Raw genomic sequence first — 19,443 nt, 5'->3', positions numbered from 1 at the left:
CTGATTTTACCTGTAAGGCACCAAGGTGAACACATCCAAAATCAAATTTACATGTACTCCAAAAACAAGGCAATGTCCATGCAATAGTCCCGGCATACGGCATGCTTGCCTTCGTTGGCCGGGGCATTGAGTATAAGAATTGGCAAGTCATGTTGCAGCTGTATAGAACCTTAGTTAGGCCACACTTGGAGTATAGTATTCAATTCTTGTCGCCACAGTACCAGAAGGATGTGGAGGCTTTAGAGAGGGTGCAGAAGAGATTTACCAGGATGTTGCCTGCTCCGGAGAGCATTAGCTATGAGGAGACGTTGAATAAACTCGACTTGTTCTCACTGGAACAACAGAGGTTGAGGGGCGACCTGATAGAGGTCTACAAAATTATGAGCATAGACGGAGTGGATAGTCAGAGGCTTTTTCCAAGGGTAGAGGGGTCAATTATTAGAGGGCATAGGTTTAAGATCTGAGGGGCAAGGGTTAGAGGAGATGTACAAGGTAGGTTTTTTTACACAGAAGGTAGTGGGTGCCTGGGATGATAGTGACGTTTAAGGGGCATCTCGACAAATACATGAATAGGATGGGAATAGAGGGATATGGACTCCGGAACTGGAGAAGATTTTAGTTTAGACGGGCAGCATAGTCGGGGCAGGCTTGGAGGGCCGAAGGGCGTGTTCCTGTGCTGTACTTTTCTTTGTTCTTTGTTAACTGATTTGATCGTAGCCCCAAGTCACAGTAACTTCATTACAGTGTTAATGTAAGCCTACTTGTGACAATAAAGATAATTATTAACCTATCAGCACTCACTTCTCATGATGTATAAATTGTTGTCCCCTTTTCATTTGGTATTCTTGCAAATGTCCTGGTGAGTGCAAAATGAAAAGCTTCAATGTGTCTTTTACCAACAATTTCTGTACTACCAAATGAATGACAACTGATAAAGTGAAATATGGTCACTGTTGTGATGTAAGTTGCATCACCAACGGTTATAATGTACTTTGCATAAACTATATATTACAAATTAATTGGAAGTTAACTGGGTAAAGAGGCTTAAAAATGGATACTACTGTATAGTACTATTTTTTTGTTTGGTTCCAATGCAATTGAGAATCGTGATAATGCCAGTTAGGATGTTAAGAACATGTGTGCTTGAGTCCTCAAAACTTTTCAACTTTAAAAATTATTCTTCCAAATTAAGTATGATGGCTTCATAATGACATTTTGTTTATATAAATGTTTTTAATAATTATGCACTTTTACTTATTATCTTGTCATTTGAAGTACCTTGTGTTATATGATGCCTAAAGATGTAGATCTACAGTTTCACAATCTGATTGTTTTACACTTGAAATGCAGTTTTGTTGTACGAAGTAAAAATATATCTTGAAACTAAGCCCTAGGCTATGAGTTATTGGGTTAATGTGACTAACACATTCAGATTAAAAATGAAAGTAGTGATCAGTTTCAATCAGAACATGTTGATTGTGCTATGTCAATATAGAATTGAAACATTCTGATCGTGTTTCCAATTTTGCTATGTATTTTTGCAGGTATTTGATCAATATCTAAACTTTATCACTTTGGAAGACGACATGTTTGTGTTGTGCAACCAGAACAAGGAGCTTATCTCATATCATGGTATTGACTTTAAACTCTTACACCATTCTATAATTGATAAGCATATGAATAATCTTTTTTGGAAAAATTTAGTTCATTTAGGCTCAAGCCAGTTTTCGATAGTGCAAAGTAATAAACACTAAAATTCATTCTTCGATGTAGTGTAGAAAAAAACACATTGTGTATTTGCTTCAGAGTGGATTGATCCAGACTTTGGACTTATTGGCAGATGAACCAATAATGCATTGGAATTGTCACCAAAAGTTGCATATTTAAAAATGCATTTGTCTATCTTTGATCTAACGGTTGTTGTAAGATGCACCACCAAATCGCCAAATAAATTAACTGACTTAAAATTCTTGCTTTTGGGATGAATGTTATATGTTCAGAACAATGACCAAAATGAATTGAAAAAGCTAATGTTGGGCACCGTCCACAGAACATACGTGTTAAAAGTATTAACATTTCGATTTTAGGGCAGCAGGGTAGCATGGTGGTTAGCATAAATGCTTCACAGCTCCAGGGTCCCAGGTTCGATTCCCGGCTGGGTCACTGTCTGTGTGGAGTCTGCACGTCCTCCCCCTGTGTGCGTGGGTTTCCTCCGGGTGCTCCGGTTTCCTCCCACAGTCCAAAGATGTGCGGGTTAGGTGGATTGGCCATGCTAAATTGCCCGTAGTGTCCTAATAAAAGTAAGGTTAGGAGGGGTTGTTGGGTTACGGGTATAGGGTGGATACGTGGGTTTGAGTAGGGTGATCATGGCTCGGCACAACATTGAGGGCCGAAGGGCCTGTTCTGTGCTGTACTGTTCTATGTTCTATGTTCTATGATACACCGGTTGGTAATGTTATAATGGGCCTTTATGAAATAAAAGATCTGTACCATAACATTAACAGCATAACCTGACACTATAGGTTGGCCCTGACAGCATGCAGTTGCGCTAAAAAGGCATTGGTGAATTCGGACTTTGTGTCTTTGTCAGAATTCATTGATATTAAGATGAAAGAAAAACAAATGGACCTTTTAAAAAAATATATATTTATTCAAATTTTCAACCATTTTCAACAAAACACTCCAAACAGAAAAAGGAATAAAGCACAAAACAAGCAAAGATTACACATGGGATTTTCAACAAAATACAATAACCCCCATTTAACAAATACACACGCTAGTAAGGAAAACGCCTCACTCTAATCTAAACAAAACCCCCCCCCTGGGTTGCTGCTGCTGTTGACCTCCACCTAACGTTCCGCGAGAAAGTCTAGGAACGGTTACCACTGCCTGGAGAACCCCTGCACAGACCCTCGCAAGGCAAACTTTATCCTTTCCAGCTTGATGGACGCTGCCATATCGTTAATCCAAGCTTCCACGCTTGGGGGCTTTGCATCCATCCACATTAGTAGGATCCTCCGCCGGGCTACCAGAACACCGGCCTCTTTCGGCTGCTGCACTCCCGGCTTGTCCGATACCCCGAATAATGCTATCCCTCAGCTCGGCTTGACCCGGTTGTTCACCACTTTGGACATAGTCCTCGCAAAGTCCCTCCAGAATCCCTCCAGCACCAGGCACGTCCAGAACATATGCGCGTGATTTGCTGGGCTCGCCAAGCAGCTCCCACACCTGTCCACCACCCCAAAAAACCTACTCGTCCTCGCCCCCGTCATATGCTCCCTTGTGAACAACTTTGAACTGTATTAGGCTGAGCCTGGCGCAAGAGGAGGAGGAATTAACTTTACTCAGGGCATCAGCCCACAGATCCTCATCCAGCTCCTCCCCGAGCTCCTCCTCCCACTTGCCCTTTAACTTCTCCACCGAGGCCTCCTCCACTTCCTGCAGTTCCTGATAGATCGCCGAGATCTTGCCGTCTCCAACCCAGATGCCCGAAATCGCCCTGTCCTGAACCCTTTGTGCTGGGAGCAGTGGAAATTCCCTCACCTGCCATCTCACAAATGCCCTCACTTGCATGTACCTAAAAGCATTCCCGGGAGGTAACCCAAATACCTCCTCTCGCGCCCCTAGGCTCGCAAGAGTCCCATCGATGAATAGGTCCCCCATTCTTTTAATCCCTGTCCGATTCCAGCTCAGAAACCCTCCATCTATCCTACCCGGAACAAACCTGTGGTTCTCTCGTATCGGGGACCAGACCGAGGCCCCCACCTCGCCCCTATGTCGCCTCACTGCCCCCAGATCTTCAGAGTCGCCGCCGCCACCACCGGACTCGTGGTGTACCTTGTCGGCGGGAGCGGCAACGGTGCCGTCACTAGCACCCCCAGACTCGTACCCACACAAGACGCCATCTCTAGCCTCTTCCACGCCGCCCCCTCTCCCTCCATTACCCACTTACGGATCATCGCCACATTAGCTGCCCAATAACAGCCACATAGATTCAGCAGGGCCAGCCCCCCTCTGTCCCTGCTACACTCCAAAAACACCCTCTTCACCCTCGGGGTCTTATTTGCCCATATGAATCCTATAATGCTCCTGCTTACCCGTTTTTAAAAAAGCCTTGGGGATTAGGATGGGCAGGCACTGGAACACAAACAGGAACCTCGGGAGGACCATCGTCCTTACCAACTGCACCCTACCCGCTAGGGATTGTGGCAGCATATCCCATCTCTTGAAATCTTCCTCCATCTGTTCCACCAACCGTGCCAAATTGAGCTTATGCAGGGCCCCCCAGATCCTAGCTACCTGGATCCCCAGGTATCGAAAGCTCCTCTCCGCCCTCTTCAGCGGTAGCTCGTCTATCCCCCTTCCCTGGTCCCCTGCATGCACCACAAAGAGCTCACTCTTCCCCACATTGAGCTTATAACCCGAAAAGTCCCCAAGTATCCGCATAACCTCCACCATCCCCTCACTCCCTCAGTGCCATGGCCAGCGGCTCAATTGCCAGTGCAAACAACAGGGGGGATAAGGGATACCCCTGCCTCGTCCCGCGGTACAACCTAAAGTACTCCGACCTCCGCCGGTTCGTAGCCACACTCGCCACTGGGGCCCTATGTAACAGCCTGACCCACCTTATGAACCTCCCCCGAACCCAAACCTCCGCAGCACTTCCCAGAGATACTCCCACTCCACCCGATTGAAGGCCTTCTCCGTGTCCATGGCCGCCACTACCTCCGCTTTCCCCTCCACCGAGGGCATCATGTTCACATTTAAGAGCCTCCGCACATTCGTGTTTAACTGCCTGCCCTTCACAAACCCCGTCTAGTCCTCATGGATCACCCCGGGACACAGTCCTCAATCCTCGTAGCTAGAACCTTCGGCAATACCTTAACGTCTACATTGAGGAGCGGAATCGGCCTATACGATCCACATTGCAATGGAACCTTGTCCCACTTCAAAATCAGCGAGATCAGTGCCTGGGACATTGTCGGGACCAGGGTGCCCTCCTCCCTCGCCTCATTAAAAGTTCTCACCAGCAACGGGCCCAGCAGGTCCACATACTTTCTATAAAATTCAACTGGGAACCCGTCCGGTCCCGGAGCCTTCCCCGCCTGCATGCTCCCCAATCCCCTAACCAGCTCCTCCAGCCCAATCGGTGCCTCCAAACCAGCCACCTGCTCCTCCTCCACCCTCGGGAACTTCAGCTGATCCAAGAATCGCCGCATCCCTCACCCCCCGGGGGCTCAGACCTATACAGATCCCCATAGAAGTCCCTAAATACTTTGTTTATTCTCACTGCACTCCGCACCACATTCCCCCCTCTGTCTCTAATTCCACCAATCTCCCTCGCTGCCTCCCTCTTACGAAGGTGATGTGCCAGCATCTGGCTTGCCTTCTCCCCATACTCGTATACCGCCCCCTGCATTTTCCTCCACTGCGCCTCTGCTTTTCCCGTGGTCAATAGATCAAATTCCATTTGGAGGTTTCGTCGCTCCCTAAGCAGCCCCTCCTCGGGGGGCCTCTACATAGCGCCTGTCCACCCTTCATATCCCCCCCAACCAATCTCTCCCTCTCCCTCCTCTCTCTCTCTTCTCCCTATGGGCCCTAAGAAAATTAGCTCTCCCCTAACCACCGCCTTCAAAGCCTCCCAGACTACCCCCACCTGCACCTCCCATTATCGTTGGCCTCCATGTATCTTAGAATACACCCCCGGATCCGCCCGCACACCTCCACATCTGCCAACAGTCCCACCTTGAGGCGCCATAAGGGGCGCTGGTCCATCTCCTCCCCCAACTCCAGCTCTACCCAATGCGGGGCGTGGTCCGAGATGGCGATAGCCGAATATTCCGTTCCCTCCACTTTCGGGATTAGTGCCCTACTAATTATAAAGAAATCTATCCGGGAATAGGCTTTATGCATGGATCCGACTCAAAATACGTTTCATAAATCCGATATCATCCCAATTCGGGGCAAAAACGTTCACCAGTACCACCCGCGTCCCCTGTAACCCAACTCACCATCACGTATCGACCTCCATTATCCGCCACGATATTCATCGCCTCAAACGACACCCGCTTCCCCATCAGTATCGCAACCTCTCTATTCTTCGCATCCAGCCCTGAGGGAAAGACCTGCCCTACCCATCCCTTTCTCAGCCTGACCTGATCTGTCACCTTCAAGTGTGTCTCCTGAAGCATGACCACGTCTGCCTGCAGTCTCTTTAAGTGAGCGAACACCCGGGCCCCCTTGACTGGCCGATTCAGGCCCCTCACGTTCCATGTTATCAGCCGGATCAGGGGGCTCCGCTCCCCCCCCCCACTCGACTAGCCATCCCCTTTTTTAGGCCAGCCACGCGCCCGCGCCTCCCGCACCCTCCAGTTCCCCTAGGTGGCGGACCCCCACCCCGACTCCCTCTTCTACCTCCAGCTCCCCTTTGGCCAATACAGCAGCAACCCAGTCTCCCCCCCCCCCCCCCCCAGCCAGACCACCGTCCAGCCACTCTGCTCCCCCTATTACACTCCCGTAAGTCAACTGACTCCTGCTGACCCTGGCCACTCCCGTCATTCCAACGACCCCGCAGTGTGGGAATCTCCCCACCTCCCCCTGCTGACCGATATGCGCTCTCCTCCAGCCCTCCCCCCCCCCCCCCCCCCCCCCCCCCGGCCCCTCCCTTCCTTAACGCGGGAAAAAGCCCACGCTTTCCATCCGTGCCGGCCCCGCCTCTTCCCCAATGGCGCAGCTCCTTTTCTGCGACCTCGCCCCAGCTCCCTGACCCTGGGCCTCCAACCCCCCTTCATCAGCGGGGACCTGCGCCTACAGTACCGGCGCCCACACTCTCTCTCAGCCCCCACGTCATATCCACTCACCCCTTCCCATGTCCCCTCTTCCCAACCCGAAACCAGAAGAAGAACACCCCCACAATACAGGAAACCCCCCCCCCCCCCCAACAACAAACCCTCGAGTCCAACTTTTCAGTCTGAATAAAGGTCCACGCCTCATCTGGCGTCTCAAAATAGTGGTGATGGTCCTGAGACGTAACCTCAGCAGGGTAGCATGGTGGTTAGCATAAATGCTTCACAGCTCCAGGGTCCCAGGTTCGATTCCCGGCTGGGTCACTGTCTGTGTGGAGTCTGCACGTCCTCCCCCTGTGTGCGTGGGTTTCCTCCGGGTGCTCCGGTTTCCTCCCACAGTCCAAAGATGTGCGGGTTAGGTGGATTGGCCATGCTAAATTGCCCGTAGTGTCCTAATAAAAGTAAGGTTAAGGGGGGGTTGTTGGGTTATGGGTATAGGGTGGATATGTGGGTTTGAGTAGGGTGATCATGGCTCGGCACAACATTGAGGGCTGAAGGGCCTGTTCTGTGCTGTACTGTTCTATGTTCTATGTTCTATGTTCTAATCACGCTGGCTGCAGCATTCCAAACTTCACCCCCTTCCGATGGACAACTGCCTTGGCCCGATTAAAACCAACCCTCTTCTTGGCCACCTCCGCACTCCAGTCCTGGTACATACGGATCTCCGTATTCTCCCACCTGCTGCTCCGTTCTTTCTTCGCCCATCTGAGGACGCACTCCCTGTCCATAAAGCGGTTGAACCTCACCACTACAGCCCTTGGCGGCTCGTTGGCTTTGGGCCTCCTTGCCAGGACGCGATGAGCCCCATCCAGCTCCAGGGGCCTCGGGAAAGCTCCTGTGCTCATCAGCGTGTTGAGCATTGTAACTACATATGTCCCAGCGTCAGACCCCTCCACTCGTTCAGGGAGACCCAGAATCCGAAGATTCTTGCTCCTCGACCTGTTTTCCAGGTCCTCAAACTTCTTCTACCACTTCTTGTGTAGTGCCTCCACTTTCACCGCCACGCCCAAAAACTTGTCCTCGTTCTCTGAGGCCTTCTGCCGCACCTCTCGAATCGCCGCCCCTTGGGTCTTCTGGGTCTCCACCAGCTTTTCTATCGACGCCGTCATTGGCGCCAGCATTTCTGCTCTCAGCTCCGTAAAGCAGTTTTTGAGGAACTCCTGCTGCTCCCGCAACCACTGCGCCCACGCTGCTTGATCTCCACCCGCCGCCATCTTGCTTTTCATCCCCCGCTCTCTCCGCTGCTCCAAAACCAATTTTTTGATCGCTCCACTCCATACAGTGCTGGGGGAACCTTACTATCACCTTCCCACACTGGGAACTGTCGTACAAGTGCCGCTGGGGCTCCTCAAAAGGGCCCAAAAGTCCATTCCTGGCAGGAGCTGCCGTACGTGCGACCTAGCTAAGCATGGCCACAACCGGAAGTCACAATTGGACCTCTGACACAAATTATAATCAAGATATATCTGGGAAGGATCACCCATCACCTCTACTTAGAATAAAATCAAAGGTGCTTTCCAATGCAGCTAGGCCAAGCATGCATTACCCAGTTATTGACACATTCTCAGGTTTCATTTAAAGCTCACCCAGCCACTCCGAATATTGCATCTCCAGAGCCTTTGTTTTAGCCTCTCCAAGTGCATTATTAAAAAACTCTTTACTGCACTTTAAAATATCAAGAATAAATTGTTAAAAATAAATTCAAGTTACTGAATGAGCCAGAACTTCCAAGGAGTGACTGCCACACCACTCCTTTTTACTCACATGGGATTGGAACTGCAGTTTTCTCGCTGGACCTTTTGACTTGGACTAGGTGAGAAAACGTCAGTTTTGTGGGTTTCCGAGGCCTTTGGTTGAGTGTAGCAGAGATTGGGAAAGTGAACCTTAATTACGCATCAGCTGCTGTAAAGCATAGAAGTGTAGAAAATAGGAACAGGAGGAGGCTATTTTGTATCATCAGCGAAGTTGGCCACATCCAAGACATACAGATTGTAAATATAAACTTCAGCACTGATCCCTTTACACTCCACAAGTTAACAGTTTGCCAACATGAAAATACTAATTTATCCCAACTATCTGTTTACTGTTAGTTAGCCAACTACCTGTCCTTGCTGTAATATATTACCTCCAACAATATGCGTTCCTTACTTTCTGTCTTAACCTTTTATGTGGCACCTAATGGAATGCCTTTTGGAAATCCAAATCTCTCCTGATACCCTTTTATTCACTTTGCTTGTTACAGAAAAGGATGTTGTCTCGAGAAACGTTAATAAATTTGTCAAAGATGACTTCCCTTTCAGAAAACCATGCTTGATTGTATTATAATGCTTGATTGTATTATAATTTTCTAAATGTGCTGCTACTACCTCTCTTAACGATGGATTCCAGCATTTTCCCAAGGACAGACGTTAGGCTAACTGGCCTATAGTTTCCTGCTTTCTGTCTCCCTCCTTGAATAGGGCTGTTAATTTGCAGTTTTCCAGTCAACTGGGAGCTTTCCAGAATCGAGGGAATTTTGGAAGATTACAATCATATACATCTCTGCCGCCACTGTTTAAGATTCCTGTTAGTTTTCCCAGCAGTGATAGTGATTGATTTAAATTCCTCCTTTTCTTTTCCCTCTTGATTTTCTATTTTTCTTGGGATTTTTCTGTGTCTTCTACTGTCCATTACCTTCCCTGTCCTGCTTTCACCTTTCTTCCTCCTCCCTGTCATTCTTTGCAGATGACTTGCCTTTCTTAAAAAGTATAACTCCATATCTTGCTTTTAGCAATCAATAGACCTGATATCACTGATAGTGAAATGGAAATGATTATGGACACTCTGGTAGACAGCCTCTTCTGCTTCTTTGTTACAATGGGTAAGTACAACACAATAAATTCTTGCTGAAATATTGAATAACATGTCAAACAGTTTAAAGAAAATTCCCTGCTTTGTGCATTTCTTGAATATTGCTTTATAAAATGAGATAGTAAGAAGTTTACCAAAAATTCTGTTATTTTTGTTATTGAACCTTATATGATGGAACCTAGTGTTTGAGAAATTGGGAGACAAGTGAATCTGTCACTGGGTCAGTTGAACTTAACTGTTCAAAGTTTACACAACTAAGTAAAATGCAATAAAAATGCATGATTAAGACTAATTTAGGTTGCCCAGTTTTGAAGCAGTATTTTATATCACACACTGATTGAATGTGACATGATCGCACCCAGTTCCCATTCATTGCGTTTCAAATTTGATGGACAGCATATGGATAAGAAGTAAGGCATAAATAAACTGGCTCTCCAGAGGAAACTGCCTGACTGTACTTTTGCCGTCCATTTCAGAGTGAGGAAAGCATGATTGGTGTGAGACCCAGGAAGAAAAATAACTGAAAGAAATGTCAACCTCCTTATTTAAAAAGTAAATAAATTTTGCAAACTTTAGATCATGTGGTCTGATCATCTTCTTTCCATCAGGTGCTGTTCCAATTATACGATGCCCTCGAGGAAATGCAGCTGATATGGTAGCAATGGTAGGAAATTAATTTTACTTTCCTTGACTTTACATGATAGAAAATTCATGGTTCTTTTTGAAACTAGACATAATATACAATTCCAAGACTTGCATGAACAGCAATCAGTTGTGTGAAAGTCACTTTATCTGATGTTAGAAGGTTCTGTTTCTTTAAGTCATCGAAGGAAATCCATTCAGTGTGTGTGGTTGTTTCAGTTGATTGTTGATTCAGAGACTTTGAGAGAACCACAGTGTTGGATGAGATATTAAACGAAGGTCCTGTTTTCCTGTTCATGTACATGCTAAATATCCCATGATATTCAAGGAAAAACATTTGTGATCTGGTAGCTAGTGTCCAAAGTTGGTGCCAAAATAATAATTTCTGCAACATTCCTCAATTTGATGAATGCAAAAATTAAGGAAAAGGAACCTTCTGCGAATATTAAGTTTATAAACCTGATTGCACAGTCAGTTCATTTTGAAAGTCTGCTGAACAGGCTCTCAGTAGCAGCAACTCTAATTTACATAGCAGCTTTAACATAATAAAATGATCCAAGACAATTTACAGGACGGAATCAGACAAAAAATAGATTCTGAGCCATAGAAGGAGATATTGGTGCAGATGATAAAAGATTTGATCAGAGATCAATTTTAGGGAGCATCTTCAAGGAAGAATGAGGGGTGGAGAGTCAGAGAACTTTAGGATAGGAATTCCAGAACTTGGGTCTCAGTAATTTGGGGATGCATCATTTGATTTGAACCTAGCCTGGTTTTTTTTTAGAAAGCTTTAGCTCGCTTTGAAAATTAACAGTATTTAAATAGATCTGTCTCGGCATTTGTAACAGGTCGTACCTATATGGTGGAGGGGAAGCATGTGCATATTTACAACTACTGTGGCTCCTGCCAACACTGGTTGGCTGCAAAGATGACTTCCACCCCACGTCTGCTTATGCGCACTGGTTCGTGCATGTGCAGAAAACCAATGACTCTTCGCCCCAGTGTCCGACTTTGATATATGGCCACAAGTACATTTGAAACAAGTCCACTTCTCAAACCACCTTTTTTGTTATATTGAGGTTTTATTTTCCTTCAATGTAACTGCAAATGTGGCACAGTGAGAGCAGTGCAGTACTAGACAAAGCTCAAAGCACTGCTTCATAATATAATTGTGCCAGAGCTTATTTTCCGAAATAATTCATTTTCCCATTCCTTGCTTTGAACAACTATATAACCTTAAACGAGCAACTTTATTTTGTTATCACGTTTAACAAGGAAAATAAATGGGCATTTTGAAGTTTGTGAGGGAAAATAATCCTGCATTTTGTCCTTGCTTGCCTTTTATCTATCATTCTCTTGTGATGCACAAGAAAACAGCTTGCTCGTACATTTGTTGTAATGAATCAGATAAAGATTAGAATCCAATAAGGAATTTCTGAACCAATATTAGACAATTTAAATTTGAGTGACAAGTACAATACGTCCCTTCACTGAAAATAAAACGTGAAATTAGGAGTAGAACGTAGAACAGTACAGCATGGAACAGGCCCTTCGGCCCTCGATGTTGTGCCGAGCCATGATCACCCTACTCAAACCCACATATCCACCCTATACCCGTAACCCAACAACCCCCCCTTAACCTTACTTTTTAGGACACTACGGGCAATTTAGCATGGCCAATCCACCTAACCCGCACATCTTTGGACTGTGGGAAGAAACCGGAGCACCCGGAGGAAACCCACGCACACACGGGGAGGACGTGCAGACTCCGCACAGACAGTGACCCAGCCGGGAATCGAACCTGGGACCCTGGAGCTGTGAAGCATTTATGCTAACCACCATGCTACCGTGTTGCCCCCGCTGTGTGCTGTGCACAGATGTCATCGACAAATTGACTCTGTCGCTCGCAATGACATCATGACGGTACAACCATGTGGAAACTGCGTTGACAGCAAACACAGGCATTTTCATCCACCATTTGGGTAAGAATAAACGAGCTGTCTTTTACCTATGCTTGAAACAGGCATTGGTCCCTTTGCATCTGAAAATAAAGGGCATGTCGTCTGCTTCAAAACCCTTTTGTAACTTTGGTTTGCAATGCTTATCATATATCATTATAAAGAGATTAGGAAAAAAATGTTTTGTACATTATAATAGTGACCACACTTCAGAAAAAAATAATTTATTGACTGTAATGAGCTTTGGGGACATTCTGAGATCATGGAAGATGCTATCTGGACATTTGACTGACCGTCTTTCCTGACAGCAATAAATCCAAAATACTTTAGAGACATTAAATACCTTTTTAAATGTAGTCACGGATGTAAAGTACTTTACAGACAATTGAATACCTTTTGAGATGTGGTAATTTTAACAGCAATTAAGTGTCTTTTGAAATGTACTCGCCATTGTAAAGTAGTAAGCTTGAATAGACAACCTGAAACTGATGCTCTAAGCACTGCTCAGATGCCCTCCTTGAGGCCCCAATTATTCTGCTGACACCTCCCAGTCCTTCCTCTGAATGTCACCCAATCCATTCACTGGCCACTTCTAAATCAATTGTTCATCTGACACTCAACTGTCGTCACTGTGCTTGCTGCTTCCACAGTATAATGAGGTATCAGGTCCAATATACAGGGCTCCTTCACTATTTAGACATACTTCACGCAACCCAATCTATAATTTGAAGTTAAAATCCTTATTTCTATGTACAACAGTCTGTAATGTCTATGTAAGCTGTTGTATCAATATGAGCTGTCGTATTGAAGCTTTGTAATGATTTCCTTATGTCCTGCCCCTGTATAGATGTAATTTTCAATTGAAAATCACTCAATTTATTTTATTTTAGAAATTGGATAAGAAGCTGAGAGAAAATCTGCGAGATGCCAGAAATAGTCTCTTCACAGGAGATGGTATTGGTGGAGGACAATTCAGGTACCATGTGTAAACTTAATTCTGTGTTCAAAAATCAATCAAAGAATAGAATCAAAGAATCCCTACAGTGCAGAGGGAGGCCATTCAGCCCATCGAGTCTGCATCGACCCTCAAAAGAGCACTCGACCAAGGTCCTCTCTCCGCCCTACCCCCATAACCTAACCGGGACACTGAGGGGCCATTTAGCATGGTGAATCCACCTTACCTGCACACCTTTGGACTGTGGGAGGAAACTGGAGCACTCGGAGGAAACCCCCGCAGGCACTGGGAGAATGTGCATACTCCACACAGGCAAGGCTGGAATTGAACTTTGGGTCCCTGGCACCAAGAAGCAGCAGTGCTTGCCACCATGCCACCAAACCCGGCTATACAAAAATGCTTCTTTGAAGTTGAGCATAATTTAAGCAAGCTTTATCATTTGTTTTCACTTTCTGTAAACTTTGGACATGGGGATCTGTTCTGGGAAGATAGAGCTGTTACAAGGAGGACGGGGACCAATGCCCCGGAGTGTATTTGCTAGTGCTGTTCGGGAGGGTTTAAACTCGAATGGGAGAGATAGGGATACTGAGGAGGGAGAAACAAGAATATAAACAAAGGACAGAAGTGTAAGAAGCAAAAGTTTAAGGCGGAAAAAACAAAGACATCAAATAAATGGGACCACAATGCAAAATATAGCTAAGAGGATTAACCACGTTAAAAAGACAAGTCTAAAAGCTTTGTGTCTTATGCGTGGAGCATTTGTAATAAGGTAGATGAATTAACTGCAAATAGATATGTGGTTATGAAATAGTTGCAATTATGCAATTTCAGAGGCATGGTTGCAGGGTTACCAAGGGTGGGAACTGAACATCCAGGGGTGTTAATTATTTAGGAAGGACAGAAAAAAAGGGAAAGGAGGTGGGGTAGCATTGTTATTAAAGGAGGAGATCAATGCCATAGTGAGGAAGGATATTGTCTCGGTAAATCATGTATAGGCAGAGGTGAGAAACACCAAGGGGCAGGAAACATTATTGGGGGTTGTATATATGTCCTCAAACAATACTGGAAATGTAAGGGAATATATAAAACAAGAAATAGGAGATGCATGCCATAAGGATACAACTGTAATCATGGGTGACTTTAATTTACACATTTGTTGGACAAATTAAACTCGCAATGGTATAGTGGAGGTGCTTTTCCTGGAGTGTGTAGGTATAGAACATAGAACAGTACAGCACAGAACAGGCCCTTCAGCCCTCGATGTTGTGCCGAGCAATGATCACCCTACTCAAACCCACGTATCCACCCTATACCCGTAACCCAAGAACACCCCCCTTAACCTTACTTTTTAGGACACTACGGGCAATTTAGCACAGCCAATCCACCTAACCCGCACATCTTTGGACTGTGGGAGGAAACCGGAGCACCCGGAGGAAACCCACGCACACACGGGGAGTACGTGCAGACTCCGCACAGACAGTGACCCAGCCGGGAATAGAACCTGGGACCCTGGAGCTGTGAAGCATTTATGCTAACCACCATACTACCGCGCTGCGCATATAGAATATAGAACAGTACAGCACAGAACAGGCCCATCGGCCCTCAATGTTGTGCCAAGCCATGATCACCCTACTCAAACTCACGTATCCACCCTATATCCGCAACCCAACAACCCCCCCCCCCTTAACCTTACTTTTATTAGGACACTACGGGCAATTTAGCATGGCCAATCCACCTAACCCGCACATCTTTGGACTGTGGGAGGAAACCGGAGCACCCGGAGGAAACCCACGCACACAGGGGGAGGACGTGCAGACTCCACACAGACAGTGACCCAGCCGGGAATCGAACCTGGGACCCTGGAGCTGTGAAGCATGTATGCTAACCACCATGCTACCCTGCTGCGCTGGTGATGGTTTTTTCGACCAATATGCTGAGGAACTAACCAGAGAACAGACTATTCTAGACTGGGTACTGTGCAATGAGATGAGATGAATTAACTCTTCTTGTGCAGGATCCCTTGGGGAAGAGTGATCATAATATGATAGAATCCTTCATTAAGCTGGAGACTGAAGTAGTCGAATCTGAAATTAGGGTCCTGAATCTAAATAAAGGGAACTATGAGGGTTTGGGGTACAAATTGACAAGGATAGTTTACGTAACGTGACTAAAGTGTTTGACGGGTGAATAGGCAGTGGTTCATATTTTATTTTAAATTTTTTATAAATTTAAGAGTACCCAATTTTCCAATTAAGGGGCAATTTAGCGTGGCCAATCAACCTACGCTGCGCATCTTTGGGTTGTGGGGGGTGAAACCCACGCAAACACGAGGAGAATATGCAAACTCCACACGGACAGTGACCCAAAGCCGGGATCGAACCTGGGACCTCGGTGCCGTGAGGCAGCAGTGCAAACCACTATGCCACCATGCTGCCTAATTTTTTTTTGGCAGTGGTTCATATTCAAAGAAAATGCGCATGAATTGCAAAAATGATTCATTTCTGTCTGACGCACAAAACATTCCTGTTTGGCGACAAATTAAAGAGGAAAGCTGGGACTGGTGCAGACACGATGGGTTGAATGGCCTCCTGTGTTGTAAAATTCTATGATTCTATGAAAGGTGGCTCAACCATGGCTTACAAGAGAAATTTGAAATGATATTAAATCCAAAGGGGAGACATAAAATTGCCAGAAAAAAAAGCAAGCCTGAGGTTTGGGAGCATTTTAGAATTTACAAAAGAGGACAAAAGATTTGATCAAGCAGGGTAAAATCGCACCGACCGTAGCAGATTCTACAAATATATGAAGACAAAAAGATCAGCAGACGACTGTAGGCCCCCTTCAGTCAGAAGCCAGGGAAATTTTAATCTCCTTTTTATCTGCACATAGCTTGGGCAAATCAAATTAGCCACAATGCCATAGACGAGGAATTCCTGGAGTGTATACCGGAAGGTTTTGTTGACCAATATGTGGAGGAACCAACGAGAGAGCAGGCCATATTAGACTGGGTACTGTGTAATGAGAAGGGAATAATTGCCAATCTGGCTGTGCAACACCCCTTGGGAATGAGTGACCATAATATGATATAATTTTTTAAAATCAAGTTGGAGAGCAAAGTAGTTGATTCGGAGACTAGGGTGCTGAATCTTAAGACCATAAGACATAAGAGCAGAATTAGGCCACTTGGCCCATCGAGTCTGCACCGCCATTCAACCATGGCTGATATTTCTCTCATCCCCATTCTCCTGCCTTCTCCCCATCGCCCCATATCACCTTATTAATCAAGAACATATCGATCTCTGCTTTAAAGACACTCCGTGAATTGGCCTCCACAGCCTTCTGCGGCAAAGAGTTCCACAGATTCACCATCCTCTGGCTGAAAAAATTCCTCCTCATCTCTGTTTTAAAGGATCGTCCCTTTAATCTGAGATGGTGTCCTCTGGTTTTAGTTTTTCCTACAAGTGGAAACATCCTCTCCACATCCACTCGATTCAGGCCTCTCAGTATCTTGTACGTTTCAATAGGATCCCCTTTCATCTTTCTAAACTCGAACGAGTACAGACCCAGAGTCCTCAAACGTTCCTCATACGACAAGTTCTTCATTCCAAGGATCATTCTTGTGAACCTCCTCTGGACCCTTTCCAAGGCCAGCACATCCTTCCTTGGATATGGGGCCCAAAACTGCTCACATACCCCAAATGGGGTCTGACCAGAGCCTTATACAGTCTCAGAAGTACATCCCTGGTCTTGTATTCTAGCCCTCTTGACATGAATGCTAACATTGCATTTGCCTTCTTAACTGCCGACTGAACCTGCACATTAACCTTAAGATAATCGTGAACAAGGAGTCCCAAGTCCATTTGTGCGTCTGCTTTCCAAAGCATATCCCCATTTAGAAAATAGTCTCTGCCTAGATTCCTCCTTCCAAAGTGCATAACCTCACACTTTTCCACATTGTATTTCATTTGCCACTTCATTGCCCACTCTTCTAGCTTGTCAAAGTCCTTGCTTCCTCAATACTACCTGTCCCTCTTAACTTATTTAACCGTCTCCTATGCGGCACCTGGTCAAAGGCCTTCTGGAAATCTAAATAAATCACGTCCACTGATTCTCCTTTGTCTAACTTGCTTGTTACCTTCTCAAAGAACTCTGACAGATTTGTCATACGACCTCCCTTTGACAAAGGCATGCTGACTCAGTCCTATTTTACCATGCACTTCCAAGTGCTTTGTGATCTCATCTTTAATAACAGTCTCTAAAATCTTACCAATGACCAAAGTCAAGCTAACCGGCCTATAATTTCCCGTCTTCTGCCTCCCTCCCTTCTTGAACAGTGGCGTTACATTAGCCACCTTCCAGTCCTCTGGGACCCTTCCTGCTTCCAGTAATTCCTGAAAGATCATCACTTATGCCTCCATAATTTCCTTAGCTATCTCCTTTAGCACCCTGGGGTGTAGTCCATCCGGTCCAGGTGACTTATCCATCTTCAGACCTTTCGGTTTCCCCAGAACCTTCTCCTTAGTAATGGTCACTGCACTCACCTCTGCCCCCTGGTTCTCCTGGAGCTCTGGCATCCCACTGGTGTCTTTCACCGTGAAGACTGATGCAAAGTAACTATTCAGTTCACCTGCCATTTCTTTGTTTCCTATTACTACTTCTCCAGCCACATTTTCCAGTGGTCCAATGTCTATTTTTGCCTCTCTCTTACCTTTTATATATTGAAAAAATCTCTTCCTATCTTCCTTTATATTACTCACTAGCTTGCACTCGTACTTCATCTTCTCCCCCTTATTGTTTTTTTAGTTGTCCTCTGCTCGCTTTTAAAGGCTTCCCAATCCTCTGGTTTCCCACTAATGCTCGCCACTTTGTATGCTTTTTCCTTAGCCTTTATGCTGTCCTTGACATCCGTCGTCAGCCATGGATGCCTTGTCCTCCCCTCAGCATGTTTCCTCCTCCTTGAGATGAGTTTCTATTGTGCCTCCCTAATAACCCTCAAAAACTCCTGCCATTGCTGTTCCACTGTCTTCCCTGCTAGGCTTCTTCTCCAGTCAACTCTGGCCAGCTCCTCCCTTATGTCTTTGTAGTTACCCTTATTTAATTGTAATACTGTTGCATCTGATTGCAGCTTCTCCCTCTCAAACTGCAGGGTAAATTCTATCATATTGTGGTCACTGCTCCCCAAGGGTTCCTTCACCTTAAGTTCCCTAATCAAGTCTGCCTCATTACACATCACCAAATCCAGAATTACCTGTTCCCTAGTAGGCTCTGTCACAAGGTGCTGCAAAAAAACATCTCTTCGACATTCCACACATTCCATTTCTTGGGATCCACTACCAACCTGATTTTCCCAGTCCACCTGCATATTGAAATCCCCCATGATTATCGTAACATTGCCTTTTTTACATGCCTTTCCTATCTCTGATTTATTTTCTGCCCCACATCCTGACTACTGCTCAGGGGCCTGTACATACTCCCATCACTTTCTTTTTACCTTTGCGATTCCTCAACTCTACCCACAGAGATTCTATGCCTTTTGATCCTATATCGCTGCTTGCATATCGATTGAACTTAATTCCTTACGAACAATGCAACCCCGCCCCATTTGCCCATCTGCCTGTCCTTTCGATAGGGCATATATCCGTGGATATTTAGATCCCAGCCCTGATCCCCTTGCAGCCACGTCTCTGTGATGCCCACAACATCATACCGGTCAATTTCAATGTGCGCAACAAGCTCATTTACCTTGTTCCGTATCCTGCGCGCATTTAGGTACAATACCTTCAATCCTGCATTGGCCACCTGCCTTTTCACACTCTCCTCAGTCACTGTACTCTGTACTGTGGCCCTTTTTGATTTTTGACTGGCTTCTCTGCCTTACACTTTTCCCCTTACTGCTTTTTGTTTCTGGCCCCGTTTTACTTCCCTCTGACTTTCTGTATTCGATTCCATCCCCCTGCCACATTGGTTGAAACCCTTCCCAACAGCTCTAGCAAACCCCCCCCCCCCCCCCCCCCCCCCACCCACCCACCCACCCAAAATCCGGACATCCCTAATAAAGGAAACTATGAAGATATGAGGTGTGAGTCGGTCTTGATAGATTGGGGGAGAGTTACTTAAAGGGATGACAGTGGATAGGCAATGGCAAACATTCAAGGAATGCCTGGCGGACCTGCAGCAACTGTTCATTCCTGTC

The 19,443-nt window shown here is 45.9% G+C and overlaps 1 protein-coding gene across 3 annotated transcripts in view; it reads left to right on the top strand.

Annotated features, from left to right (window-relative positions):
- The window catches only part of scfd1 (sec1 family domain containing 1), a 355,173-nt gene that overhangs the window by 80,386 nt on the left and 255,344 nt on the right, over positions 1 to 19,443 (top strand). For all 3 annotated transcript variants that reach the window (XM_038781482.1, XM_038781472.1, XM_038781490.1), the window contains 4 exons: positions 1,545 to 1,632; positions 9,616 to 9,705; positions 10,304 to 10,359; positions 13,186 to 13,271. In XM_038781482.1, coding sequence (XP_038637410.1) covers positions 1,545 to 1,632; positions 9,616 to 9,705; positions 10,304 to 10,359; positions 13,186 to 13,271 — 320 coding nt within the window. The remainder of the gene's footprint in view (positions 1 to 1,544; positions 1,633 to 9,615; positions 9,706 to 10,303; positions 10,360 to 13,185; positions 13,272 to 19,443) is intronic.

The sequence above is a fragment of the Scyliorhinus canicula genome, chromosome 2, assembly GCF_902713615.1.
Source record: "Scyliorhinus canicula chromosome 2, sScyCan1.1, whole genome shotgun sequence".
Lineage (NCBI taxonomy): Eukaryota > Metazoa > Chordata > Chondrichthyes > Carcharhiniformes > Scyliorhinidae > Scyliorhinus > Scyliorhinus canicula.
This window is presented reverse-complemented; position numbering and strand designations above follow the sequence as displayed.